Source organism: Astatotilapia calliptera, chromosome 18 (genome assembly GCF_900246225.1).
Source record: "Astatotilapia calliptera chromosome 18, fAstCal1.2, whole genome shotgun sequence".
Taxonomy (NCBI): domain Eukaryota; kingdom Metazoa; phylum Chordata; class Actinopteri; order Cichliformes; family Cichlidae; genus Astatotilapia; species Astatotilapia calliptera.
Window position 1 is genome coordinate 27,722,231 of NC_039319.1, and position 18,553 is coordinate 27,740,783.

The window sequence follows — 18,553 nt, forward strand, 5'->3', positions numbered from 1 at the left end:
AATAGATTCTGTTTTCATAGATGCCTGGATGTTAAACTTAATTGTTACACCTGGTAAAGGAGCAACGCTAATCATTTTATTAAAGATGACAGAATTTAGACAGTTTCTAACGCTCAGTGACACCGCAGTGCTCATTTGACTTTGGGACCTGAATCAGACAGAGTTTTGGACCCAGATCCAGTGTTGCCAACGCCTCAGTAAGGAAAATCGCTATTGGTTGTCCTAAAAGTTGCTAAATGACATCATCGCCTAATTTGCATAATTTGTCACCAGTGGTTCCCAAACTTTTTTTGCTAGGCCCCCCTTTGTTTTACAGGAAAAATGTTCGCACACGCACACATTCTCCAACCACACAAATCCATATTTTGCTCGTTTGCGGTTTATTTCACACCTCAAACATTTAGTAAACAATTAAGCAAATACAAGTAATCTGCAATAAATGACAGGTAGTAATAAAATAAACTACTAACTCTTTTATGCTACGTCTGCACGGGTATTTTTGAAAACCCAGCTGTTTGTCCACACATAAACGGCGTTTCGAATCACCGAAAACTGAGATTTCTTTAAAACTCTTTTTTTGCGTTTACGTTTGGACGAGAAATACAGAGTTCGTCATGCAACGTCAAAGGTATGCCTTTTTTAACAGGCAGTGCGCCACGTTATTGCTTACATGAGAGGAATTGCAGAATGACAGATAGAGACGAAATACTGTTACTGTTAATCTGACTATCTTCAGTTTTTACACGCTTACATATACACACGCAGTTACTGTCCCTCTTTAGAAAGGCAGAGGCTATTTACGTGTAGTTGTTTGTTTTTTTTCCTGTGTAATAATATTCAACATTGCTATCAATACATTTTTCAAAAAAATGCCTCTCTTTGCAAAATGGGTTTAAAAACATAAACAACTATGGGACAATGTTTGCACGTGATTTGAGGGAACAAATTGTGGCAGGATCAGCCTGATATTATTTGTATCCCACTGTAACTTTACTGTATAAAGAGCTAACTTCTCCAAAATGTCAGTAGTTAGTCATTACAACAAGTGTTTGTGAACTAAAAATCAAGAATCTGGGATACTGTTTGCCCGTGATTTGAAAAGTCCAGCACGTGCTCCTGACGAAGGAAAGACCAATTCTGCAGGGGAGACCATCACCATATTTTCTAGTCTTTGGCTTAGAATGAAGTTGGTTTGGAAACATATTCAGTTATGCTTCAGCTCCTGCTTTGCGTTTCTGTGGCCGCCCGTGCTAGCAGTGTCCAAGCGTTTTGTTAGCGTTTAAACCTTGTGATCCACAAAACAGCATAAGAGTAAAAGAAGAACTGACTGCGTTACAGTCAGTGCGGAAGCAGCGGCTTCGCTCATGCGCGATTCATTTGCTGTTTGGACGCATAGGTGTGAACATCTTCTGCCCTGATAGCGCTCTGCCCGTGAGCGCTTTGGAACGGGCGAAGTGCCCATGGCAGCACCCGTTGCTTGTTGAGAGTAAAAGCGATATGCGCTTTCACGTCAAAAAGTCGTCATAAATAAGTCTCCAATAACACCAGAAAAAGTCGCCAGATTTGTTGCTGGTAGCTGAGGGGGTCTGAAAACTCGCTAAATATAGCGACAAAGTCGCTAAGTTGGTGACACTGCCCAGATCACTCCGCGAGGCTCCTGACTACGGTAGCCGTAATGCTCCGACAATCAACTCCAAAGCACTATCAAACTATAATTGCTTACCAAAGTCGTACTAAAACATTTTTTGACAGATTTTTGAGTGTACCACCACATAAAATTGGTTCGAGGTCAGTAAGCACAACCAGAATTCATACATATGGCCACCGGATTAAAAAAGCACTGTCGATTATTTTTTTTCAGAAAATTAAAGGATTTTAAGTTCACCTTATGGTGCGAAAAATACAGTATATTATTTAATCCAGGGTTCAAAAGGCTGACATGATTTTTTTTATATTTTGGCCAGTACTGCAGACCCACCCCTGAGCTGGTATGGTGATGTGAAGCTCCTAGTTTGAAGCCCAGCTGAGGCCATTCTGTGTGGAGTTTGCATGTTCACCCTGTGTCTGTGTGGGGGTTCTCCCACAATCCAAACACATGCATGTTAGATTAAGTGGAGATTCCAAATTGGACAAGGATGATCTGTAAATGATTTAGAAGTTGCTGTGTGAATGGATGGTTAAATATCCAACCTGCAGTCATAAGTGCTTTGAGTGATCAGTAAGACTATGCAAGTGCCACGTAAATAAAATGTCATTATACTTAAATATAAACTACTATATACTGAACTGTTTGATGTTTATGAGCTGTCTTGTGTGAGAGAGGGGTGGAATTTGAAAAGTGAAATGTCATCATTACAGATGAAACTCTTTGTCAATCCAGCTTTGCTGCCCCAGTTAGAACTTTGCTCTTGGTCTGCCAGAGATGCCAGCTCAAGCGATTTGCTGGTCCTCGCAGAGTCCAGCCACACTGAGTTGTATCAGGGCAAAAAAATGTTATGCTCAGCGACCATAAGGCTGTAATTACATAGGAGCAGTGCTGAGCTCTGCAGGATAAACGTCAAGACCCAGAGAGATGGCACAAAGCAACTGAAGAGGGGAAATGTGGACACATTTACAATAAAGACAAAGAAAGTCAGGGCGACACAAAGACAGCTAGTAAATTGAGTAAACTGTAACAACTAAGAAAGCAGGTAAAAGTTAATAATCTGAGTCACCCAATAGCATTAGATCATTCTCATTCCAAAGTGATACATGAGTTGAGCCACAGCATGGTGTGACTGACACCTTGTGGATTCCAAGGATAACTGCTGAAGTCACATATTCCTAGTATTGCATCTCTACAGTACTTTTAACTGTTATCACAGAGAAACAAAATTGACTTCAAACTCAATCAGCATGGAGAGCGGAAAGAAACGTCACAGTCGTTTCAAACTTCAATTTTTATTATTTGTACATTCACCACTGATAGGCGTACTCAAGAAGAAATTAAAAAAACAAAAACAAAAAACAAATCTTTGTAAATGATAAAGATACAAAAAAAAAAAAAAAATTAAAACCATTGGTGAGAAAACTCATAATGCAACCTCCCCTCTCAGGCCTGTACTGACTACAGGGTCAGAGTACTGGAGGAAGAGGAGGAAAGGGAGAAGAGGAGAATCAATAAGGACATAAACATAATCTGTGTCAGCTGTGACAGACAGATTCTCTCCCACAGAGAATAAACTCATCTCTTAACAGAGACAGAGGAACACTGCATTGCCTTAGTAGTTATTCCACGCTTGTTTAAAAATACCCCAGAGCTGCCTCATTTAAAGACTTGATTTGAAGTAATCTTAAGTCTGTACAAAAAGCCAAACACACCTATTTCAGTATTGTCTGATTTATGCAGTCCTCTCTGCAGAGGACCGAGTCTTCTCTTTAGGCAGGACTGGCAGGAGGAGCCTTGTACTACATGCAGCAACAAAAGGATTCCTCATCCAAATTGTTAAACACAGAGGCGACAACAAGTGACTGCAAATCATAATTGGCACCCACACTATGAGGCAAATGGGGCACGTTGGGCTAAATAATCAAAATTACCCAGTGAGTCAAACAGCTATGCTGTCAAGACAAAAACTGAAGAAAAAGAGGCAAATGTAGAAAGAAAAATATCAAACCTTGACAGTAACGCCACGGACAGCGCTCTGAAAAACAACACTGCAAAAAAAAGATCATGGTCCCCTTAAAGCATAAATGTGTGTAGGTGTAAATGTGCTTTAAAATAAAAAAAGAAGATGACAATTTGAGAGATGGTAGCGACATCGGTTGGTCCTCTGTTGGGTCTTAGTTGTAACAAAGTACATGTAGTGAAAGGCAAATGGAGGAGGGCGGTCTCTAGGACAGTTCCATCAGTTGATTGGCCATTAGCGCCGCCTTTCTCGTGGTTCGCTGCGGCTGCGTGAGCGTCGGCCTCCGCCCGCCCCGCTGCCCCCGGGCCTACGGTAGCCATCCCTGCGTTTGTCGTTCTCCCTTTCCCTCTCTCTCTCCCTGTCTCTATCTCGACCTCTGTCTCTCTCTCTGTCCTTGTCTTTCTCACCCTCACTGCGTTCTGTTGTGCCTCCTCCAGTTTTCACCCTCTCCTTGCGCTCCTCTTCCCTTTTTTTCTCCTCCTCTTCTTGCTCCTTTCGCCGTTTCTCACGTTCTTTTGCCCGTTCTGCTCTGGCAGCTTCCCGCTGGGCAAACTACAATGAAAATGTAAAAAAAAAAAATGCTTTTTAAAAAAAAACCCAAAACCCCCAAAAGGTATGAAGTGGTTTGTTTCATCACCTGTTCATCTGTAAGTGGAAGCCAGTATATGCAAGGGGCAGCTTTAGTCTTGCGGAACAAGTCATCAAGCAGCTTTGCAGGGGGATCCTCGGCTATTTTCTCTGACAGAGAATACACACAACATTAGACAAGAGAACAGGCCTCTGGCAGCGGACCCGGTACACTGAGTCTAAATCCACGTCTTACCTTTCTTCTCCTTGCTCTTTCCCCTCTCCTTGCGTCGCCTCTCTCTTGATCGCGACCTTCGAGGACCTCCCTCCTTCTCTTCTCCGTGTTTTCCAAACTCTCTAACCTTGTCGCGATCCCACTCCCGCTCTGCTCGAGCTCGCTCCCTGCGTTCCATTTCGCGTTCCCGTTCAGCCCACTGATCTCGCTCAGGAAGGAGAGAGGGCAAGCCCGATGTTCGACCACGGCCGGAGCCAGGACCATGTTCCTCTGCTCCAGGTTTGTCACCTGCACCCAAACCTTTGTGGAAGTCCAACTACAGGGCAGAGACATGTTCAGATTACAGATAGCCAAACATTTAACACTTATGGAGGGGAAAAAAAACTCAAAACAAAAATATTCTTACTTCATCCTGCTGGCAGAAGTCAACAGTGAGAACTTTTGGGTTGCTCTGTGGCCATTTCACGCCATGAAGAGCTGCTCGTGTGGCGACTGCCTCCTCTACACTTGAATACTAGACACGGAAAGTATAGTGGAGGACCCGTGAGAGAGAGAAAATACTTCCAATGTCTAAAAGCAGTCTGAGCTGCAGATATATAACTCAATGCTTTTAATAACTTACAGTGACATAGCAGTGGGACTTGATTTTGTCAATCCAGAAGCCCTCCTCCATCAGACTGCCAGTTCTGCTGAGCAGTTCCTTAAGCTGTCCCAGAGTGAATGGCCTCACCTGAACAGTGTCACAGACTCCATTACAATATGAATAAAGTGCGACTACTAACAATTTACACACTGCAAACAAGATAAACACAGTGGAACAATTAAATAAAAACACATGCAATAAGAAGTCAGCAAGATTACAAGAGGAAAAACTGAAACCTTTCCATACAATTATTCTTTTAACTTAATTGTTTTGATTTATTATAAATTAACTGGGTCTATGACAGTAGAAGACAATATATTGTGGAAGTTTTATACCTCAACAAAAAAAATGAAATAAAAAAAATAAAAATCTAAAATCAACCCCAAAAGAAAGAAAACAAAAATCCATGTCCTATAGCTCATATTTTAGAAATTTGAGCCCAACATGGGTTTGTTCATGGGTCCTATTCTCTCACCAGGTTGCAGATGTGAACAATAGTGGAGACTTTTCCGCGAGGTGGTGAGGGCTGCTTGGCCGTGCGAACAGGGTCATCAATTGTGATGGAAACACTTGTTTTCTGCTGGCTGATGGAGCGACGGATGAGGGTATCGCTGGGGGTCACTAGAATGAAAAACAGTGAGCAAAGTGTCTCCATTACATCACTGTCTTTGTAGTTCTTATAATAGAACATATTTTCCTTTACCGAGACAAGAGATCTGTATCAAGTGTCAAATAATTAAACTATTTGAATTGCTACACCCAAGATGGCATGCCAGAAATCAGCACCGACTGAAAATAGTTGTTTGAATCCATATAAAGAATCATTCAAGTCTTTCTGTCAGCCTTTCTGTTATGCACCCATTTGACTTTCTTAAACATAAGGTAATATGAAAATTAGATTTCAGGAATACATTAATTAATTCTGATGAATTTATTTCTGCAGAGAAGCCATCTTACGGTGGATATCTTACCAGTGTTGATTTCTACATCATGGCTGGTATGTGTTGGTGAATGAGTTTCAACAGCTACAGGAATAGAGGTATCCATCTGCTCTTCATGAGCCTTTGTCCTTTCTTGGTCTACCTGTAGATCATCTTCCTCTGCCTCCTCTTGCCTGCTCCTCTTTGCTTCTCTTTGCCCATTCTCCTGGCTTTCTGAATGCACCACCTTAAATACAAGATATCACACCAAGCAATCAACTGAGAGATAACCTCGAACAATCTTAAAGAGCACTTTACACTTAATGAAAGTGAAGATACTAGCGTCAGGTTAATCAGTAGTTAAACACTAACAACAGTAACCTGTGTAACTGTGCGTCTAATCTGAAGGTCCTGATCAGAGCGCTCCCTGTCTTCATCATCAGCCCCAGAGAGGACAGCTTCCTCTGGATGCAAGTCAACTACTGCTTCCTGTCCTAGACATGGCCTGATGTCTGGGATCAGAGACTACAGGCAAAGCGTGAGGAAACAACATGGTTAAGCTTTCTACGAGACAGTGTTTACAATGCATCTGTGAGAATTACTGTTAACTACAATGTAAAACAAATTATGCTTTGCTGCAAATACCTTGAGTGAGTCAGTGGTGATGCTGATGGAAGGTTTCTTGGCAGTGACAGCTGTGCTGGAGCCCCACCTCCTCTTGCGACCAGCCACTGTCCCAGACTCCTGTTCACCCTCTGCACTGCTGGTGCCCGGGGATGATTTACTGCCTGGGAAGTAATGGAATCAATACAATGCTCGACGTTTATGCAACACATCAACTGGAAATATATACAGACAATGGTCTTTTGAATGATTACTGAATTATATATTCTGTTGAATAACCAAATTTAAGAATTTTTTAACGCTGCTGTGTTCTCAAACCTTAGCGTATCAATGCTGCACCTCCCCTATCAAAAATATTTGTAAACTAGATAAATACAAATATGAGGAGAAAAAGCCACAATATCAACATGAATAATCAAATGTTAGTAAAGAATGGAACAAGGTGAAAGGTTGTACTCACTGCTAAGAGAGATCTTACGAGCTGAGAAGGCCTTTGATTTCTGAAACACAAGAAGATAGAAACAACCCGATATACATGGGAGAGGTGAGACGCCGACACCATGGAATGAGACAAATGGTCAAGTTGAAGAAAATGTGGAATAAAAACAAGAAGTGGGTAAAGAGAACTGAAAACAACACCTCGCCTTAAAACTCGTTGTTTATTGATGGCAAGCTATGTTGCGTTTGTTTATGTTTATGATGTGTTCTCCTAACTTTTGAAGCTCTACACCTGTAGATTTTTGAAAATATTTCTTACTTTTAAAGATTGAACTTCTCAAACTTGAACTTTCTAAAAAAACAAAACAAAAAAACAAACAAACAAAAAAAACAAAACCCAAAACAAGCCCCCCCCCCCCCCCCCCCAAAAAAAAACCCAAAAAACAAAAAACAAGGACCTAGTGGAAACTGTAATGTTTCAATTTAAGCACTAAAATGTTTTGTTTTTTTAAATGTTTGTAGACAAACTCCAACTAGTTCAACAAAACTAATATTTAACTACTTTAGTCAGCTAAAAGTAAACTAATACACAAGATCACCAAATAGGGGTTTAGAAATATTTTTGTTAAACTGCAGGAGGCACAATTAAAAATCCAAAGCTCATTCTCCATCAGTGATTAAAAAGAATATAAATTAATATTAAACACATTCAAAATAAGCTATGAAATACAGCACTGAGTAGACATCTACTTATTCCCTGACACCTGATCCTTACTGTTTTGGATATGGCCCAATCACGACTGCATGTACTGTATTTAGGGAACAAAAGGTCCAATCAATGGTGGCTGGATGAAAATCTGAAATCTTGCTGGCTGGTAGGTTGGGCTCAATAGTTCATTTGGGTTTGGGCTTTCAAATGTTCTTGGCCAAAGCAGTCGTCTTCAGATGTTAGTCCTTTTAAAGATGTGGCAGACTTTTATACTGGCAGAAGAGAGTGATCAGTCCACTTAAATTGAGACCAGATAATGAATGCTGTCAACAGTCACTGTGGAACAACTCCATAAGTTTGACTTAAAAGTTCTGCTGTATTTAAGAAGCAGTCACATAGTAGCAAAACTCTGGCAACAAATGGCAAGTCCTTTTTCAGGAGAAAACATTCCCAGCCTCTTGCAGTCCAGATATTTGCTTTAAGCTATCTGAAAAAGTGTCCAAGCAGCAGATCTCTCTTCCAACAGATACACAAAAACTCGAAATGTCCTTCATACCATTCTCCAGGTCATAATCCACAATGCCCACTTTCTTTGATCGTTATGAGATTTAAAAAAATGTCTTTGATAATAATAATAAAAAAAAAAAACTTCTTTAAACTTGTTCACAGCAGCCTTGAACTTGGCTTAAGTGAGCAAGCTTCTTTCCTCATGCTCTCGATGTAGACTTTAAGGGTGTGGGGCTAGATTGGTAAAAATCAGGCTGCAAGATGTGGGCAACATTGACTAGCCAACCCCCTTTTTAAAACTTCTGGTCCAATTAATAGTTTCTGTCAGCCATATCGGTGAAAATGAGGCAGACTTTGTTGCCAGGGGTGTCCCTCTGTAGTGCAGACTTTGGGGCTTATCTGTGGTCAACTCTGGATTCTTGGGGACAGTGGAACAGGTGCAGCAGTAGCAGTAGTGCCAGAGGTAGTACGCAGGTACCAATAGGGGCAATGGAAGAAGCATGAGCACCTTTATAACAAAGGAATCATTTGGGGTTTAAACATCAGCCACAGTGAGAAAACACCCTTGCTGTTTGTTCCTATGACAGTACCCAAGGTTAACATACTACCAAGTTTGAAAATGGCCCATTAAACCTTCTAATGACCCTTTCTTGTTGTTTAAAAACAAAACAAAAATCTAAATACTTACAGTAAAATGTAACATGTTTAAAAACTAGGAATAATTCAAAAAGTGCACTAAAAAAAATCTAACTATTATGGATGCCTGTGACTAATTGACTAGACGTTTAAACACGGCTGCCAGTTAAATGTATTATTATGTTATTACTATACAACAGCAGTTGCCATTTCAAAGATGCTGCTGGCCACTCATGTTGCCTGCAGCGCTAACACCAGCTATGCCTCCGTCTCTCTACCTATCTCTGTGGAGGAAAGTAACGAGCGAGGGGGGGAAAGTAAACCGATGACAGCCGAGACAGCGAACCATCGCTGTTCTTCAGCACTGTTTAAAAATAAATAAATATCGTTTGTGTCAGAATAAACTGGAACTAAACCCCCAAGTAATCACACTGCACTGTGGTGCAGGACATTGTTACAGTTCATACTATAGTTCATATAGTTCCACAAACACACATGCAATACCTTTTGGGCCAATGTTGAAATTTGTCGATCAATTTGTGTCCAGTTTTTAATATAGTCAGAGTTTTCTGTCTTTTCAAGTAGATGAATAGCTAAGCTTTCTCTCTTGTTTAAACAACTAGTAAATTAGTCACGAGGAACATCCCTAAAAACTGCATCTCCCCTGCAAAGTACTTAATTAATGAAAGCCTTCAGAACTGAAATTATTTGGGATTCTCCAGGTGCCTTACCTCCTCACTGGTTTCTTGAAATTTCTCTGGATCTGCCATGGTAGTCTCCTTCATCTGCCTGCATATTGTTAAAAATAAATACACATCAAAGAAAAGAGGTAAAAAAGGAAAAAAGATCATCAGTATGAAGAAAGAAAACTCACTCATAAGATGTTAAAAATATTAAATTAATAGCTTAACACAAGCAATCAAAACACTATGTAAATGTTTAACAAAAACAAAACATGTCAAATCTAAAGTATTAAAAATATTCCTAGCAATAGGAACAAAAGGATTAAAATCAGAAACTTAATTGCTTCCTAAATTAAAACTGATTTAAAATGGATATGCCTTTGTAAATATTGCCAGTAGCTGGGCAGTGCATGCAAAATTAATACTTTAGTCCTTTAAATGTCATTACACTGCAATCATAATTCAAAAATTCACGTTTTCTCAAACACGTGTCAAGGAACCACAACACAGCATAAAAACGCGTTAAAATCTCAGCAAGTGGACCCACTCCAATGTAATGCACAAACAGCAACCAGCAGATGCTAAAATTACTGCGCCTTCACCGCATCACACGTTGGTGACCACATCAAATGCGCTGCTATCGTCCCCCTCAGGGTTAAAGAACTGAGCCGAGGCGAGAAAAATAAAACAGAAATTAAACGCAGTTACCACACTCCTTATTTAGCCAAGCTGCGCCCGTCCAGATCCGACACGCACCACAGCTACACGGTACCTGACGAATGAGCGTACGCCTCACGTCGTCACACCATCCTCGTGAAAGCACACGCGAACAAGTCCACTCATTGCGACTGAAATCAACTTGGGGAACTTCACACCACTGAGACCACGCCGTGCTCGCTCCACACGCAGCACACAGACTGCGACTGCCGTTAAAACGACTGCGTCGCAACGAACCGCTTCTCTTCCCTCCCTGCTGTCTTCCTCTCTCCGAACACTACTCCTCTGTGAATACGTCCATGACCGCAGCGGCTGTCAACCGGAACCTGCAGCGGACAAAGTGTCGCCTGCTGTCTAGCTGAGCCGCGGTGTGGAGAGCCAAAGGCCGGCATAGGCTGCTAAACCCGCCGACTGAGCACAGCCATGTTGCAACGAATAAAGAAAAAAAAGATCTTGTATTAAAAAAAAGAAAAAGGACCCACATCTTTTCTAGCACGCCGGATTTAAGGTAGTCTCATCAATCGCCTGATGGGAAATTCAATGCCCAGCCTTTTTTCTTACACCGTTTTTATCAGGTCTTCATTATAATGACATCATGGAAGCGTTAAAGTGAACACATCAGTATGTCATTTCATAAAACAATGTCCACGGAACTGGCTTTTTTTCACGTGCTTTTTCCACAATATGTAAATAGCGATGTGCAAAATAATTACTCCACTCTTACCGTTGAGGAGTTGTTGTTTTTTTAAGTAGAAATATTTATGAAATAATGAGATTTAAAAAAAGAAGAAAAAAAAAGAAGAAGCTTTCGGTCATTTCACTAGCTTTGCGCCTAAAGGACAGTTTAAGCACAATAAAGCTACATTATATTTTGTAGGAGAAACAACCTGAAATCTTACTATGATGATCGTAGGCCTCTCTTTTACACTGATCATCCATCTTGATGAAACTTACAATAAAAACTGCCTAGAGTACTAGCATTAACATCTTACTTACTTCTTACTTAATTTAGTAATTACATTATAGTTACAATTATGTCGTTGTTATGTTAAAAAATATTCTTTAGTTATCTGCATGCTGCAATAGAAAGAAAAATGCATATCTGTAAATAAGAGTTAATCAAAGACTGATGCTAATAAGTGATTATGCATAATCTGTGAATGGAAAAAGTTTGGAACCACCAGGTCTCTTCCTAGAGCTGGCCACCCAGCCGATCTGAGCAATTAGGGTAAAAGGGTCTTAGTCAGGAAGGTGACCAAGAACCCGATGGTCACTCTGACAGAGCTCCAGTGTTGCTCTGTTGAGAGAGGAGAACTTTCCAGGAGGACACCCATTTCAGCACCACTCCAGCAATTAGACAGAAGCCACTCCTCAGTAAAAGGCACAAACGGCCCACCTAGAGTTTGTCAAAAGGCACCCGAAGGACTCTCAGACCACGAGAAACAAAATTCTCTGGTCTGATGGAAAAAAAAAGCCAAGCCTCTTGTGTGTGGAGGAAACCAAGCATGACTCATCAACTGGCCACTACCATCCCTACAGTGAAGCATGGTGGTGGCAACATCATGCTGTTGGGATGTTTTTTGACACCTGGGACCTTGTCAGGGTCAAGGAATGATGAACGCAGCAATGCACAAAGACATCCTTCATAACCTGCTCCAGAGCATTCTGTACATCTGATTAATCTTCAGATTCATCACATTCATCTTTCAACTGGACAACGACTCCAAGCACACAGCCAAGATAACCACACAGTGGCTTTGTGACCGCTCTAAATGTCCTTGAATGGCCCACCCAGACCCAGACTTGAACCTGCTTGTACATCTCAGGAAAGATCTGAAAAACGTCTGTGCACTGACACGCCCCACCTAATCTGATGGCGCTTTAGAGGATCTGCAAAGAAGAATGAGAGAAACTGCCCAAAAATAGGTGCGGCAAGCTTACTTTAAAAAACAAAACAAAACAAAACTTGACGCTATAATTGCTACCAAACGTGCTTAAACAAAATATTGAGCAAAGGCTGTGAATACTTATCTACATGTTAAAAAATGTTATTATTAAATTTTCCAGTTTTACAAGCAACCTTTTTTTTTTCCACTTTGTCATAATGGGGTATTGTGTGAAAATGAATTTATTCCATGTTGGAATAAGGCTGCGTTCTGACAACTTGAGGGTGCATGGGAGTTTGCCCAACCAGTCTACATGTGTTTTGTGGACTTGGAGAAGGCATTCGACCGTGTCCCTCGGGGCGTCCTGTGGGAGGTGTTGCGGGAATATGGGGTGTCTGGCCCATTGCTACGGGCCATTCGATCCCTATATAACCGTTGCAAGAGCTTGGTTCGCATTGCCGGCAATAAGTCGGACTCGTTCCCGGTGGGTGATGGGCTCCGCCAGGGCTGCCCTTTGTCTCCGGTTCTGTTCATAATTTTTATGGACAGGATTTCTAGGCGCAGCCAAGTGGCGGAGGGCTTTCGCTTTGGTGGCCTCAGAATCTCATCTCTGATTTTTGCAGACGATGTGGTTCTGTTGGCTTCATCGGGTGAGGGCCTCCAGCTCGCACTGGAACGGTTCGCAGCCGAGTGTGAAGCAGCGGGAATGAGGATCAGCACCTCCAAATCTGAGGCCATGGTTCTCAGCTGGAAAAGGGTGGAGTGCCCACTCCGGGTCGGGGATGAGTTCCTGCCCCAAGTGGAGGAGTTCAAGTATCTCGGGGTCTTGTTCTCGAGTGATGGGAGAAGGGAGCCGGAGATCGACAGACGGATTGGGGCTGCAGCTGCAGTAATGTGGACGCTGCACCGGTCCGTCGTGGTGAAGAGGGAGCTGAGTGTAAAAGCGAAGCTCTCAATTTACCGGTCGATCTACGTCCCTACCCTCACCTATGGCCACGAGCTGTGGGTAGTGACCGAAAGAACGAGATCGCGGATACAAGCGGCAGAAATGAGCTTCCTCCGAAGGGTGGCTGGCCTCTCCCTTAGAGATAGGGTGAGAAGTTTGGCCATCCGGGAGGGGCTCAGAGTAGAGCAGCTGCTGCTCCACATCGAAAGGAGCCAGCTGAGGTGGTTCGGGCATCTGACAAGGATGCCCCCTGGGCGCCTCCTGGGTGAGGTGTTCCAGGCATGTCCCACCGGGAGGAGGCCCCGGGGCAGTAATTTTATTAGTAGCTTTGTATGTTTGGAGTGGTGAATGTGTTGACCTATGTGGAGTTAATCCAGTGTTTTATTACAATTTGTTTTGTTTTTTAAATTTTTTAAACTTTTTTTATTTTTATTTTTAAATCTGCCAAAAACATGTTTCTATCATTTTGTTTTTGTATTTTTTTTGTAATAAGAAGAGACATCTTAAAAGGTCCTTAAGAAGAAGGTAAAACAAAAGGGTAAAGCAAGCACTGGAATGTGAAAAAGGTTTCCTACCCAATGTTGCTCATCTATCATATTGTTTTTCTATGATGCTTTTCATTTGTATTTGTGGATTTTGGGACAAACTGTGTTACTTGACACTTTTGACATACAAAATCAGGCAGCAATTTCCTCTACAGACTCAAGTCTGATTTTACTCCAGTGCCACCGGAGGGGCTGAAGATCAAGGCTATTCACAAATTTGGTCTTGTCCCTAGTTTAGATTTAAGAACCTTAACTGACATAATATATCATAGGAGATGAAACTTCTTTGCCATTGTTATCCATTGTTTGTTTTTTCAGAAAGTGGAAAACCTCTACACAGCAATGTAATCAATTCATGTTTCAAGAAATGTTTATTTTGACTGTATTGACAATTAAGGAACTATCAGTCCAAATTTTTCCAGTTCTGAGAGTTATAATGCCATCACTTCAGGTACAGAGAACATCATACATGAAATAAATACAACTCCTATATTTATTTGTAAATAAAATGATAAATGGCTTCAGGACCAAAATACATTTTTTAAATTTTATATTTGTTATTCACCTAATTAGCTGCACTAGTCTCATTTCAGCTTACTGTGGGCATCAGCCTGACGCCTACGGCTGTCATTTACTGTCCCACTAGCTTCTTCTTTCCAGCTCTTTACTCCAAGTGCATCTACTGTCACACGGGCACATGTGGAATGGAGCTGAAGAGACTGGTGAAATGAAAACTATAAATCTAGCTGACAACAACACTTTCTAAAGTAAAAATAAAATATATCTTTCCAACCAGTTTTAAACTGAATATAAAGAGGGGGAGGGGAGGGAGAGAGACCCCCTAAACAACTGAGCCTTTGCTGTAGCTCTTCAATTAGCAGCGAGTGCATTAGTGTTTGGTGTGTTGTGTGGTATACAGAGCAACAAAGCTAATTTGAACAGACTGGCCCACCGTCCACCTAACAGGGCCAAACTGGCAAATCCCCACTCATGATGCAGAAGAGGTCAAATAGTTACTGAGCATTGTTAACAGCCTCTATACTTGCATGTTAATAAGAGCACAAATACACTGATCCCAGTGAGTAAATCTGACACACAAACAAACTATAAGATATGTTTCAGAAAACTGGGACTGAAAACCAGACCTTTGTTTGTCCTTTTCCTCCTCTTCCTCACTGTCTGTTCTCTTCCCATGTTTTTCTTCTCCAGTCGGTGCTTTGGAAAACTGTGCCTGGGAATTTTAAAGGGCAGGGAATAAGATGAAGAGCAGACAGTGTGGTTCATTTATGGCAAATCTGTTTTATTATCAAAGACCTGCCCATTCTGACACAGATATTGTGACAAGGTGAATCTTCTGGGGAACTTATTCTAAGCAACTTACCACGTTGTGACTGTCTCCATCTGCAGTTGTGTTAGCCTTCTCTGCAGACGTCTCTCTTTTGCAGGTAGAGGTTTTTGAGGATTTCCTTACATCCTCATGCTGAGCCGCCATGTGCTGTGTTGAGGAATCTCTTTTAGATGTCTCCTCCTTGAAGGAAAAAAAAGAGAGCAGTTCAATATTTTATTTTATTTTTTTTTGCATTGGAGCAAAAATATATAAAGTCTACTTTGAATTTATTTTTACAAAATAGGCATGGTAAGTTTTTTTTTTAAAAATAAACATTTTCAGTTTAAATAATATGATTTATAATAATATGATTATTCAGAAATGGTAAATGGCAATTAATCTTTTTATTCTATTCATTAAAAATCAATGGAAACAATAAATGACAACCTTTATTGCTAGCTGCTTTTGTCTGCTCCTTTATTCAGCACGGGTCACAGGATATAGCTCTGTATATATTTGATTTAGCAAAATCTCCTTGGAAGCCCTTTTCCAAGGGTTCTGCACCTACTTATGCTAACCACTATGCTAAGGGCTAGTCATGCAAGTACTCACAGTTACATATACAGTTTTAATAATACGTGGCAGTATAAAGAGATGGACACCATTCCACCTGCTTTCCTCAGTGGTTGTTAATCCTTTTCATGTATTAATAATTAATTATCAGGAAAAAAAATATTTCACCATGTGTGCACAACTAAAATCTTTTTCATTTATTGTTTCATTTTTTTTAAAGAAGCAAAAATTTTGGCTTTATCAGAGTTAGCAGAATTGAGGACTATATAGCAAAACAGCAAAGGAAATAGCTTGATTTTAAAACTCTGTCCTTGATAAAGGCTGTTATCCCCCCTAAAAACACAGGAAAAAACTGTCGACTTCATGAAAGAATGTTTATGATATTTTCACAATCTACAGACACAAACTGAAAAAAAAAAAAAAAAAAAAAAAAAAAGAAACGAGGGGCCCCAGTGATGTACAGAACAGGGCATCTGAGTCGCTGGTTTGTTAAACAAAATTAGCAGCGCCTCTAAAAAGAGCCGCCCGCAGAACCACCCCCACCCACAGTCTCAACATCAATGAAATCCAAGATGCTGATCATTACTAGAGTTGGTAAGTAAAGCTATATCTGAGAGCGGCCAATAAAAGGAAAAGATTAAGATGGCAAGGCAAGCACAGCTACTGAAGAATTACAAAATAAGAAAAGCTTTTGAACATAAAGTTCCAAGTTTGAGGTGACTGGGTAGAAAAAAACACAGAAGAACATCTGTAAAAGAACCTGAAGGGGTGTTTGATGCCACCTGTCATGACGGATAAAACGGATGAATTTGGGTGCTCTGGCATTGGTAAAATAAGAGTTTTGCACAGGATGAAATAGTTGTAGAACAAGGACAGCCATCACTCCATTTTTGCAAAACTGCGTGAGCCATTGCCTTTGACTGGAGCCAATTGCCTTACAGGACAATGACCCAAGACACAGCTCCAAACTATAGAAAACTATTAGAGAAGAAGCAGTAAGCTACTATTCACAACGGAGTGGTTAGCATTCTCCAGGTATCTTAACTGTACTGAGCAGGTGAGAGAGTAGTTTAACTGTTAAGACACTGATCCACATTAATGGTGATGTTTCAGGCAACACAGAGTGAAATGTTACCCCAGCAAATAAACAAATAGACTACTAAATGGGTGTGAGGCTGTGACTGATGCAAATGGAAGTTCTCTTTTTTCTTTTTGCAAAAACAAAGTTTGACGAGGAAAAAAAACCAATACTATACCAAATAAAAATTGGTTACTAGCCTAGTCAACAGAGTCTTGAGTTACCTTTTATTCTTATTTACCTTGCAACTCACATGATGATTAAACATTGATAAAATTAGTACAGGGATACAAATGTTGTCATCTGACTTGTGCTATTTATGCATCAAGCACAACTTTGGATTTAGCCCCACAAGTATTAAACTACCGTATTTTCACAACCATAAGGCGCACTTAAAAGTCTTAGATTTTCTTCAAAAAGTACGGCACACCCTATAGCGCAGTGGGCCCTGTGTGTTGTAAGGAGGACGTAGTAGAGAACACCATGAGAGCGCTAAAGGGTGAAGTGTGGGCGTTGATTGTATATACCGGGACAATCGCACATACCTGTTCTTTTATACAGGTATGTGCATTATGCAGGACATCGTTGTTTTAACAACCCTGAAAATGGCAAAGAGACACGCTTACGAAGCACAGTTTAAACTGAAGGCCATCAGCTACGCGGAGGAACATGGAAATCGAGCAGCGGCGAGAGAATTTAAGATTAACGAATCGATGGTTCGCAAATGGAGGAAGCTAGAAAACAAGCTCCGGCAGGTCAAGAAAACGCAGCTGAGTTTCCACGGACATAAGGCGAGGTGGCCTGAGTTGGAGGAAAGACTCGAGCGGTGGATCATCGAGCAAAGAACGAGCGGGAGAAGCGTTTCGACGGTCACCATTCGACTAAAAGCAGTTTCACTAGCTGAAGAGATGAACATTGAACATTTCCAAGGAGGTCCGTCTGGTGCTTTCGTTTTATGAAACTGTGCCATTTTTCCATCCAGACCAGGACTACGGTAGCGCAGCAACTTCCAGCGGATTATAATGAAAAGCTGGCCATTCTTCTGCTCCTACTGCAGCAAACACATCGCCGACAAACACATCCAGCCCAGCCACATCACAAACATGGATGAGGTCCCGCTCACTTTTGACATCCCGGTGAGTCACACTGTGGAGAAGAAGGGGACCAGCACGGTAGCGATACGCACAACGGGGCACGAAAAGTCTTCTTTTACTGTTGTGCTTGCCGCCTATGGTGATTTTTAAGCGAAAGACTTTGCCTAAAGAGAAGTTTCCAGCAGGAATCATCATTAAGGCAAATGAAAAGGGCTGGATGGATGAGGAAATGATGAAAGACTGGCTGAGGGAGGTGTATGTAAGGAGACCAGGTGGTTTTTTTCCACGCATCACCATCCATCGCTCTTAATCTGTGACTCTATGCGTGCCCATCTCACAGCCGATGTGAAAAAACTAGTGAAACAAATGAACTGTGAGCTTGCTGTCATTCCGGGAGGCCTGACAAAGGAACTCCAACCGCTGGACATCGGTGTGAACCGCCCATTCAAAGTAAGGCTGCGAGCGGCCTGGGAGCGATGGATGACCGATGGAGACCACAGTTTCACCAAGAGTGGAAGGCAGCGCCGGGCGAGTTACGCCACAATTTGCCAATGGATTGTAGATGCTTGGGCTAACATGTCTGCTGGCACTGTTGTTCGAGCTTTCGCAAACGCCGGCATCATTTCCGAGGAGCCGCACGGCACGGAAAGTGACTCTGACAGTGAAGAAAGTGAACCTGGAATGTTTGATGGAGATTTAGCAGACACAGAGGATGAGGACTTCCATGGGTTTGATTGATGATAAAAATGTGAGTACC

At 41.4% G+C, this 18,553-nt stretch overlaps 1 protein-coding gene across 1 annotated transcript in view; it reads right to left on the minus strand.

Moving 5' to 3' along the window:
• Positions 1-2,352: 2,352 nt before the first annotated feature.
• Positions 2,353-18,553, minus strand: part of LOC113010840 (uncharacterized) — a 50,891-nt gene continuing 34,690 nt past the window's right edge. The window contains exons 81-93 of the mRNA XM_026150067.1: positions 15,106-15,252; positions 14,870-14,955; positions 9,679-9,736; positions 7,118-7,157; positions 6,679-6,821; positions 6,415-6,558; positions 6,085-6,280; positions 5,589-5,734; positions 5,093-5,200; positions 4,877-4,984; positions 4,492-4,786; positions 4,306-4,406; positions 2,353-4,220 (exon numbers count right to left, since the gene is read on the minus strand). Of these exons, the coding sequence (XP_026005852.1) occupies positions 3,903-4,220; positions 4,306-4,406; positions 4,492-4,786; positions 4,877-4,984; positions 5,093-5,200; positions 5,589-5,734; positions 6,085-6,280; positions 6,415-6,558; positions 6,679-6,821; positions 7,118-7,157; positions 9,679-9,736; positions 14,870-14,955; positions 15,106-15,252 (1,890 nt within the window). The 3' untranslated portion in view covers positions 2,353-3,902. The remainder of the gene's footprint in view (positions 4,221-4,305; positions 4,407-4,491; positions 4,787-4,876; positions 4,985-5,092; positions 5,201-5,588; positions 5,735-6,084; positions 6,281-6,414; positions 6,559-6,678; positions 6,822-7,117; positions 7,158-9,678; positions 9,737-14,869; positions 14,956-15,105; positions 15,253-18,553) is intronic.